Source organism: Epargyreus clarus, unplaced genomic scaffold (assembly GCF_041222505.1).
Source record: "Epargyreus clarus isolate Ecla_fem2 unplaced genomic scaffold, WU_Ecla_fem_2.2 ptg000003l, whole genome shotgun sequence".
Classification (NCBI taxonomy): domain Eukaryota; kingdom Metazoa; phylum Arthropoda; class Insecta; order Lepidoptera; family Hesperiidae; genus Epargyreus; species Epargyreus clarus.
The window spans coordinates 6,786,683-6,798,562 of NW_027332211.1; the positions used below are offsets into that span (position 1 = coordinate 6,786,683).

General features: G+C 34.3%; 1 protein-coding gene across 3 annotated transcripts in view; it reads left to right on the forward strand.

The window, feature by feature from the left end:
- Positions 1-6,899, forward strand: part of LOC140751772 (protein rolling stone) — a 52,441-nt gene extending 45,542 nt beyond the window's left edge. For all 3 annotated transcript variants that reach the window (XM_073085831.1, XM_073085816.1, XM_073085822.1), the window contains exons 5-6: positions 785-1,012; positions 4,856-6,899. In XM_073085831.1, the coding sequence (XP_072941932.1) occupies positions 785-1,012; positions 4,856-5,007 (380 nt within the window). In that variant the 3' untranslated portion in view covers positions 5,008-6,899. The remainder of the gene's footprint in view (positions 1-784; positions 1,013-4,855) is intronic.
- The last annotated feature ends 4,981 nt before the right edge of the window (positions 6,900-11,880 follow it).

The window sequence follows — 11,880 nt, forward strand, 5'->3', positions numbered from 1 at the left end:
TATGTAAAAATATCTTAGATAATAACGTCCACTGATCCGTCCTTGGTCAGTATGGTGATCTATGGCATACTATTATGGCGTAAACCATTGTGAGAGGTGATCCGTATACAACAATGGATTAATAATAATTCATAATGGGTTATTGATAAGCAGGTATCGCTACATTTCCGTTGCTAATTGTATGAGATAAAAAATCTTTCCTACAACCTCAACCATCCAATACAACTGTAGTCCTAATGAGTGAAGTACGTATCCATTACACGTTAAATAATAACAGTAATATGGTATTGTAATAAATTGAAAGTGATCGTCGTGACGTCGTTCATTGATGATTAATTGGGCTCTATCATTAATAATCGAATGAACTGAGAAGGCCGATGCCCAGTAATAGAACAGTTACCTACTCTAAACTATACATAGTTTGTACTTTTATTTCTATTTGTACTTTGTAGTAAATAGTACTTCACAAGTAAAATAAGAAATCTTGAATAGTTTTGTATTTAGGTACTTAGTTACATATATTACGATAATATTCTATAGCCCATCTACCGTACAGATATAAATTTAATTTCATTTACTTAAACGTAAAATTATTTTCTTCTTGATTATTATGACAAGATCTTACTCAAAGATACGGAGAGAGTGACACAGGTCCTCATTTATCTGAAAAAAATCTAAGATCCCTTAATTAAAATCCGCCCAGGGAAGCATATCCGTGTAATTGCACAAGAACGGTCCTTGATGTCAAAAATCTGCTTTTAATAAACATGTTTTTTTTTTTCAGGAATACACGAAATCAACGCGCTCAACCTCCTGGTACACGGCGGTAACTCAGCTGTAATGCTGTGCGAGCTGGCGGTCACGGCGCATCCGGTGCGCGCCGCCCACGCGCTGTTCGGCGCTAGCGCAGGACTCGCGTACGGCGTGTTCAGCGCCTTCTACTGGGCCGTCGGCGGGACCGACCGGCTCGGCTTGCCGGCCATATACCCAGCGCTGGACTGGAACAAACCTGGTAGGTGTTTTATTTTGTGGCTTGTTATTCAAGCCCGCGCGATTTTCGGACTGACGTACAGCGTATTGAATGCCGTCTCGTGAGCCGTCGGCGGGACCGACCGGCTCGGCTTCCGGCCATATACCCAGCGCTGGACTGGAACAAATCTGGTAGGTGTTTTATGTTGTGGCTGGTTATTAAAGCTGGTGGTTACGGCGCATCATTGCACACTGGTGCTGTTCAGCGCCAACACAGGACTAGCTTACGGCGTGTTCAGCGCTTTCTACTGCGCCGTCAGCGAGACCAAATGGACTGGGAAACGCTTGACTAAACCTGGTAAACTTGGCCGTTATTTAGGGTAATTTTATCATTATTAAGTGAATATATTAAATTATTTTCCTGAAGCCCTTTTAGAAACTGTACTTTTTACGAAGGTTCTGTTTAAGACACTTCAATTTCTGCTATACTGTAAATATCAAAAAAATCTTTTCTGAGTATTACTAATAAACTCGAGTCCTAAGTCAAGCAATTAAAATCTACACCACGAGACATTCTTAATTACGAGTACATTTGAGGCAATTTGACCTATTCTCTATTTGAAACGATTCTATTACCTATTCATAAAAAATGATCTCTACCATATACGGCGGATCAACTAGACCTCACGTCTATTAACGTAACGTCGCGGTCATTTGTGCGACCCCTGACCCCATGTGGAAGGGCCTCTAATGGGTCACAAATTATGTTTCCTATCCCATATCCGTTGTGTCAAGCCGCTTATCAGGAAATGGATACGTTAATGTGCATATGATGCACATGTGATTAGTTTTCATAACATGTTTATTACTATTAAGAACGTACATGCTGTTGTGATGTTTGTAAATAAAATGAAACGTCATATATGACTTAGAAGTAAATAACTTAATAATCATATTATGATGTTTTTGCGTTAGTAGTTTCCTAAAGTACCTACTTACATTAAAATATTTTTGATCAGAAAAGCTTTTTCAGTTAAAAACGAAATCAAGTTTGAAGTTCCGCCGTACAGTCCGGAGGTCCGAGGTTCGAAAATCTCTCTCTATCTACCTCTGATTTTTTTGAATTTATGTGCGTCGTGGACAACCCATTATTGTGCCAGTGAGCTACGGGACTCCTCTCAGAGTATCAAGGAAGTACGTAACGATGTGCGTACGAGATATTAATTATCACGTACTTTAAGTTCTTAAAAACCTCGGGAGATCTGAGAAATGTTCCAATCCGCATTTGACCAATGTGGCTCTCACTCTAATAGAAGATCGACGTCCAGTAGTGGGGCAGTAATCAGAAAACACATGATGACACATGAGCGAAACCCGCAATTACTCATGCAGGTATAAATAAATAAAATTACCGCTTACAAAATTCAACAGTTTATTTACGACTTATGTTACTAAGATTTCATGGAATGCTTATTAAGTGTTTCTGATACCTGATACTGTTAATGTTAGACGTATCATTATTTACTTCGAAGAATATGCCTCACGGTAATAAAATGTGTGACACGTGTAATCGGAAAAGGAAATCGCGATATCAGATTAGCTATTTTGTTTATTTATCAAGTAACAACAAGATTGATACCTCTGTATTAGCAGTCACTTAAAAAGCAACATAACATATGTTTATAAAAAGCGTGTTGCAATTTTGTACGCACGAAAGAAGTATACTTCTTTGGTGTATTTTATTCGTCAAAAAAGAAAAATAAAACTACATATTACTTTACAAAAATACAAAATTAGTATGTATCTTATCGTATAGAAAGCGGACTAGTAGATTTACGCGGACTATACAAAACATGACGTTGCGTCATTCCCAAAAAATCTCATTACCTAAATGCAAATACTTACAAAAAATCTATACATATTAATTTCTGTACCTAATAACTAAAATGCACTCGTCTATACTAATATTATAAAGAGGAAAACTTTATATATTAAGAGGTTTTTATATTAAGAGGTTTGATTGTAATGAATAGGCTCAAAAACTACTGGACCGATTTAAAAATTCTTTCACCATTCAGAAGCTACATTATCCACGAGTAACATAGGCTATATTTTATATGAAATATATTTGATAAATAGATTTTGAGGCGATACAATGTTTGCCGGGTCAGCTAGTAATGAATATATCTAGATAAGTCTTTGTTTAGATTGATGTCCTGGGAATTTTGATGCAAAATTAAAGACACATTTTAATATGTTAGAACTTTTAACCATTTTATGTTATTTTATGACATTATTTTTACATGTTTTATACACATTCATCATATTATATCATACCTCATGTATCATGATAATTAATATTTTATTAATGAAAATAAACTAGAATAGTTTATATAAGTTACTACTTTCTAGTGACTCCGAAGGCATAAAAGCAGTGTTAAGGTGCTGTGTTCCGAATTTAGCGGAGCTTCCGGAGTCGAACCACAAAGGGTTCTACTACCATCAAACGACTTGAAAATTTGATTGTGTTCCTGAGATAACTTTTTTCAACTATTGATATATTGACGGTACATAGTAAAGACATCTAGAAATAAACTATCGATACCTAAACATATCATATATTATATAAGGTGGCTATATCTTTCATGGGTAACTGTATTCGCTACTACAATAAAATACCCGACCACATCTTGAATCTCACAGAAAAATGTTTAAACTTGTCGTTACAAACGCTATGTAAAAAAGTTTGGAAAATCCAAAAGTGCACGACTCATAATGCTCATTTAATTATGAAATATAAAAAAAAAAAAACTTAGTCGTTCAAAATTAATTACCGAAAAAACAGCAGTAGTAGGAAGAAGGTACTGCACAAGCGCCCCTGGTGGAATAAATGTACATAATATCTATAGATATACAGTCTTGTAGTTTTCGTTTTTTATTAATTGCAATTAAACGACACTGAATTAATTAATCATTCGCATTCAGTGACCTACAATCGTCGATTAGATTTAAAAAAAAAAAATAACTCAAATGATGGATTTTTTCACAAGTTACAGTGTTTTCAGGTTTCACACATGACGGACAGGAAATTTTTTTGACCTATTTTGGTGTTTTTTTCCAATTCTATTGCAGTAAATCAATTTTTAAAAAGTATGGAATTAATCTCCATTAAATTATCTCGACAATAGTATGCAAAACATCTTGATTCCGTGAACTATCAAGGCTATAATAATAAAAATAGCCGCCAAAATGAAGCGAAAAAAAATTTTCGATCGTAAAGCACTCTCTGATGCTTCGCATCATGAGTCGTGCAAAAACTTACTATAAACTAAGTGATTATTTGACTAATAAAACGGTGTGGTCTGAAGTAGCTCCAGCTCCACATGTACTATTAGGTCAAGTTTGCCATTGTATAAAACATTTATTAAAAAAAAAACAATGTGTGTTATGAAGTTTTTTTCGCCGCTTCTTCTCCGCTAACGAAACACCTTGTGAAGTGGCGGTAGTTGTATTGACAATCAAAAATTGGTCTGTAAAGAACCTATTTTGAATTAAAAAAATGATTTGGTTTGATCATAGATTAGTAAAGATACTTCGCCGCCTTGAAACTTAAATGAAGCCACAAACGGCTTATTTTAGTAAGTTCTTTTTTTTAATTCTTGACAAATAAAAACATTTTTAGAGGAAATTTACGAATACTGCGTAATTTACGTAATAAATAAATTATTATTTCAAATATTTTAAGGACATTTTAGCACGGATACGTGGCAAAACTTTGTTACGCAACTATTTCAATTCTCAAAACTGGGTACATTTTCTTGTTAGGAGTGAGTAATCTTTACTAATCTATGGGTTTGATTTATAAAGTCCCTTCGTATAATTCCAGGCGCAGCGTTCGGTTTCGTGGCGTTGTGCGCGGTGGTGATGATGTTCGCGCACGGCGTGGCGACCTGCCTGGCGTGTCTGCGGATGAAGGTGGCTACCCGATGGCGGCCGACGTCCACGCAACTCGACAAACTTACCTTACCCACGCACTGAGGGTTCAGGAAACGTTATTATATAAGATCAAATTAAAGTTGGTACTCCGTGATTCGAGTACGACAGACAACTTACGCCGCACATATTGCAGCAATATGTTAGTGCATCTAGCTTGCAAGCCCTACCTGCATGACTTACACCAACTTCATTTTCATGATGTAGCCGTGCCGTGTGTGTGATTAACTTTAGATACTTCTGTTCTATATAGATTTTGTGACAGGTATCCATGGGCTGCGACTAAAGATCAGATTTCTGCTGGCGCTCAAGTGTCATTTAAAAACCCCAGTGTTTGCACAAACTAATTTTGCTGCTGTGTATAAATAGATAGCTATTTGGGATATGAATGGTTTCTCAAATGTATTAATAAGTTCGTGGTTTGGTGATAAAGTTATGTGCATGCAAATAATGTTTTCGGACATCTTGAATAAGTTGCTTGGCCGAGCCGGAATTTTGTAATATAATAAGCCAAAGGACGTCTGTGGATTTATTATAATTATATTTAGTGGTTTTGAACATTATATAAATAAACACATTATTCATTAACAACAATAACTTGAATTTATCCAACAGGTCACATTACACATGCCTCCATACGTAAATCTTTTATATAAAATTCTCGTGTCACAGTGTTAGTTACCGTACTCCTCCGAAATAACTTTACCGATTTTCACCAAATTATATATGCATATTCAGTAGGTCCGAGAGTCGGCTACTATCTATTTTTCATACTCCTAAGTGATAAGGGTTGTTCACCCTTAACATTTTTTTATTTATATGGCAACATAACGTTTGCCGGGTCAGCTAGTAGGCAGTAAATTCGTCACTTTGATCATAAAAAATCTTGTATGTTGTATCTTGTATCTTGTATGCGAATGTTCTACGTAGGTCGTACGTCTGGCTATACCGAGTGTTACATTTATATATTACCCATATGTTTAATACAACCCGTACCTATAAGTAAATTACTCACACTAGCACTCTTTTATTAATTTTATACGTGAATTTAAGATACATCAAATGCATATTTAAAGATTTAGAGCACGATGTAATATGTTGTTGTATATTACACATTATTGTTCTATCTGATCGCCACTGAAAGTTCGAGGGTTTTAGGTCATGAACCACGACGATCACCAAGTGCAGTTTTATAGACTTTACATACCTTTTAGAAATTTCATTTTTTTGGGAACATTCGAATAGTATGTTTCTTCACGAGAATCTCGTTCACCGTTAAAGGAAGTGATAATTAATTTGTAATAATGTCCAAAATAAGCAGTGATAGCCTAGTGGTTAAGAAACTCGGCCTTTTGATCGAGAGGTCCGAGGTTGAAATCCCAGGCACGCACCTCTGATTTTTCAAAAATTATGTGCGTATTAAAAAAATATTATCACTAGCTTAAACGGTGAAGAAAAAAAAAGTGAGAAAACCTGCATACTAGAGAAATCTTAAAAACATTTTTTTTTTCAAAGTCTTCCAATACGCACTTGGCCAGCGCGGTGGACTATGGCCAAATCCTTCTCATTCCGAGAGGAGACATATGCCCAGCAGTGGGACAATAATGGGATGATGATAATGATGTTGAATTTCGAAAAACCCAGTGTATGCCTGGGGTTGGAACCTTAGACTAATTAAAAGGCCAAATTTCGAACCACTATGCCATCACTATATGATATTCTTACTGGTTTTTCTTGTCGCTAATGAACGGTAACACACTCGTGGTAATCGATTTACTGTCAGGATTATACATGTCGAGTGGGTTAAACAATAGCAAATTATGTAAGTAATCAATTATTTCTGCCACCTAAGATGTTATTACCCACTGTGAACCGTAACAAACTGAGTAATGATTATCTCGTTGCGCGACATGCTTAAAACATTAATTTTATGTGCATTTGCTTTATTATTATTATAAATATTCCTGAAAAAAAATACCAGGTTTATAAATATAACAAAATATATTTTATCTGTTAATTAAGATAAAAATGTATTATATTAAAAGAGCATTTATTTATCTTATGAACACTTATAGGTAAAAATTCACTAAAATAAATAATGTTTGATAAACAATAATTATAACTTCTCTTCAAAACTCTTTGAAGTCAAATTATGTTTAAAAAAATACATTTTATAGTACTGTTTAACCGATTATCGATAACAACTGATGGGAAGCTATTTTATTGTCGACCATACCCTGGGAAGAGGTCGCCCCAATGTCCTAGAGCTTGATTCACTGTCATCTAAAAAACAAAATCTCATCTTCTTGGCAGATGTCAGTTATAGACACACAAACAAATAAAGAACGCCGAATATTGAATCAAGGACTCGACGATTTGGGTCTTAGACTTAGACTGCTATACAATTATCCTGTTTTTTGCAAAGTTTTTTGCGTTTGTTGCATTGCTTTAGCGGTTCAATTTCCATTTAATATGCATGTCGTATAAAATACTCATTCAAAGGGACATCTGCTAACATATTTTAGGAAATTGTGATATTATGTTTAAACAATAGGAGTTTCCTAATAAGAAATTCTAAAAATGATGGGCATCTTACATTTAATTAAGGTTAAGATACAATACGTATTAACGTTATGCATTTTTAAACTTAGTATATAATAATTTAAAATGCTACAGATGTGTTTTATGGGTCAGTATTTCAGTGTTCTAACGGTATTGTGAATTGGTTTTGATTAATGCATTTATTTTCTAATAATATTTATAAATAGTGTGGCTAGCTATGATTTATGTGTTACATAGCTATATAGTACGCATGCTTAAAAAATTGTATCTAAATTAAAGCACAAATTAAATGTTATTACTCAACAAGTCTTAATATAAAAATGCCGTAATAACGTGCGACTCTTTTTCTTTACAAATTCGAATAAATAAAATTATTTTACCTATTTTATGTGAAATTATAAAAAAAAGTCTCAAATAACATTCAGATCGTAAATATATTAAAAATCACTAATCAACAAAGAAACAAAACGCAATTTTAATGATAATGATAAATATTTATATTTTAATGAAAATTTATATGATGTAATGGAAAATATACGAGCAAGTATTAAATTAATTTTGTATTTTGGTCAACAAGTTATTATTATAAGAAGTCGCACTGAAGTAGGTAGAGACAAGAGATTATCTCTATTACAGTAAATAATATAAATGTAGAAATAGCATTGAATGTAATAAATTGTGTTGCATTAATTGTAATCCAAATAAGCGGATTATGCATTTCAGTATTGCTTGTCATAAATACTTTGTGTGTGTAAAAGTATTTGTAATAAATATGACAGCTTTAAAGAGTTTCGTCATAATAATATCTTGCATGTCGAATGGGGAGGATTGGCGGCCATTTTTGCCTACAATATAATAATAATAGAACCCTTCATAATTTGACACCGCTCTCTTGTGCTGCTATGCTTTTGGCTTTCCACGGCATTCCAGCTTAGCCGATAACAAACTTCTTTGTAATCATCTTCAGACATGATTCCTACGTCACTTACCTGCAGTTGGCTAACATATCGATGGGTTGATGACCGGTAATCGAACCTGTATGCTGTTCGCAACATATTTTTTAAATTTCATGGTATTTTCTAGACATGTAATCTCGGTTAACATCTGAGCTGCCCTCCCCATTTCTCTTATTTATTTTCCAGTAGATATTGTGATCGTAGATAATAGAAAATGGATTGTTCCTAGCCTAAATATAAACAAATATTTAGGTATTGTTCTGTGATCCTGCACGTAATATATATTTCTAAGATATCTCGAATAAAATTTAGGTAATAAGTAGGAATAAGAATACCTAATAATTAAAGCAATAATATCAATTATTAAGCCAATTATTTATCTCCGAAGTAAACGGCTCACTAAAATTATCGAAAAAGTATTAACAGACATTGTATTCATCATTTTTATAAATAAAAAAATATAATTGCTTGTGTTGTTTTATTTCCTAATCCTAGTCCTTCTGTTAATTAGGTACCTACTTATAAGGTAGTTTTTATGGTATGTAACCGATCACAGTAGATCCTTTAATTAATCAGAACGATAATTAATAAAAATAGTTAAACGAATCATAAAAAATATTATTATAATAACAGAATAATTTAGTTTATTACATATATATTAACATTAAATAAAATTGATGAAACCGCGGTAACATTGCCACTTTATCTCCCATAATACTTAATTTTATCTTAAAAGAAAGTGAGCTTAATGCTTATTTTATGAATTTGACTATGTACATCGAATAAAGCAATAAAAGCACTTCCATTATACAAGAATCAAAGGTCTATCAAGGATTAATTGCGCATTAACTTACGTTTATAAAACTCTCTCATTGAAAGCCTACATCGAATTTAATCTTTAAACTTAACACGGCCAAGTGCCTGAAAAAACAAAATAGCAATTTGCCTAACAAGTCTTTTAGTTTTAAAACACACTTGCTATTCAATACTTGTGTCCAATTCAGATACCTATACCTAAATTACACTAAATCCGGTCAAAAATTGAGATTGTTTCATGAATTTCGACTTTAGAAAACTTGATCTATTCTATCCATAATTTAACGTAAACATGGAATTGGTACTAGGTAACCTACTTTAAATCTTAAGATTAGAAGTATTAATCATACTCATTAACATAACTTAAGTAGCATCTAAAACAGTGATAGCCTAGTGGTTGAGAAACTCGGCCTTCTTGATCGAGGGGTCCTAGGTTCGAATCCCAGGCACGCACCTCTGTTTTTTTAAAGTCATGTGCGTATTAGAAAGTAATTATCACTTGCTTAAAACGGTGAAGGAAAAACATCGTGAGGAAACCTGCATACCTTAGAAATCTTAAAAAAAAAACAAAATTGCTTTAAAGGTTTGATAAATCTACCAATAAGCACCCCGTGCGGTGGACTATGGCCTAATTCTTTTCAGCCTGAGAGAAGACCCATGCCCAGCAGTGGGGCAGTAATGGGTTGATGTTGAACTAATTAATAAAATAATAATAATGATTTCCATAATATCGGCATTTTAAAATGTATGACACCTGATGAAGGTGGTAAAACCCTTTGTGGTTCGACTCCGGCAGCACCACCGCCACGCCTATTTCCACCTAATAACAGCAGTGTTAGGTGCTGCTGGTTCCGTTTTGAAGGGTGTGGTAAGGGAGACAGACTTTTCCGAGGCGTTCCAGCTTAGTCCTCAGGGGTGACGGCGCATCTGTGGCCGACCACAGGTAGGAATTCCTAATCCTATCTGAGGTTGACTACAGATGTCCATGGGCGGCAGTAGCCACTTACCATCAAGTCGACTGCATGCTCGTCTGCTACTACTGTATTATAAAAAAATGTACGATGTAAAATGTACGAAACGTACCAATACATTATATATAGGTACTTTATATAGCAATAACTATGTAGGTTAGTATGAGAAAGAACAAGACCCGAATTGTTCTAATCCACCGTGAGCATTGCCTAACACATTGACAGAACAATATAGAAGTGATTGACAATGCGTGGAGGCGGTCGCGTAGCTGCCTTAAAGGTCCCATATAGTTTCAGAAACTTTTAACTATGGTACCTTTCTATATATTTTTATTAAAGTCAAATTTTAATAGGTACTGTAAAGGGTGGCACAAAAAACTTCCGATATTTTAACTGATTTAATAATTTCAATAATTTGAGTATAACAATTCAATTGTTATCGTTATTTTTCCCAATAGAATGAACCCGCACCGCCAGCTTCAATCAGTTTTATGCACCTCCAGCTCCCCACCTCCAACACCGCCAGCGCCGCTTGCAAGTCAAATCATCTCCCCTTTTTTAGTCCATCTTTTTCTCTACGAGCTGGTAGCTTACTCGAACTCAAAGTTATAAGTACTCTGTATTTCTTTTTATTGTAAAGTAGTTACTATCATTATGTAAAAGTTTGCCAAAGTGTAACCAGCTACTTTCAATATTAGCAAACAAGCGATTATTAATTATAATTGCACTTTACTTATTTTGTACACCAATCTACCTATTTTTATTCGCCGATTGTGCCCACGCATGTTTTTGTATTTCCTATTTTTTATGAATTCAACCTAGTCTTATTTAGAATACCTACGAATAATGTAGCCTTCTGAAAGTGAAAGAGATATTTCCTACTCCAGAAGTCCAGATATGTAAACGTAGCAATGTCATCATTCTAATTCAATATGTAAACATGAAGAATCAATCTGTGAACCTGAAGATTAAAGCAACGCATTCTTGCTACACAAATACGTGACCTTTCTTCCTAACGCGTATATTATTAAATATACTAGTGGTGCCCGCGGCTTCGCCCGCATTTTAAAGAAATAATATGTCATACATAAAACGGAAAATTTGTACCTGCATTGGAATGACAGTGGTGCCATCTGTCAAAAATTGGTCTTACCAACTCCCAAACCCTCGTGGGCTCTTAAACAACAACTTTGGTGAAGATCATCACTTGATCAAATGCATAGTTTCCGATTCTATAACTTACGAATTAAAAAAGCCTTTTCCCACGGACTAAATTGTGAATCTAAACCATTCTCAAGTCCCCTTGAACACACACAACAAATTTCATCAAAATCAGTCCAATCGTTTAAGAGGAGTTCAGTGACATACACACGCACATAAGAAATATATATAAAGATTATTTTATCGTGGTTAAACATCTGATGCGATCAGAATCGCTGTACCTATCATAAGAGAATATCAATGACCATGAAAATAGTAAGTTACGTTGGAGTAATACGACGCCTTTTTTGTGAACTTATACCCTTTTCAGTAATTTAGACTGACTCTGATAAATTTTAACGTTACGTCACGTTACTTCACGTTATATAAGGGAAGAAATAATCTTACTTGAA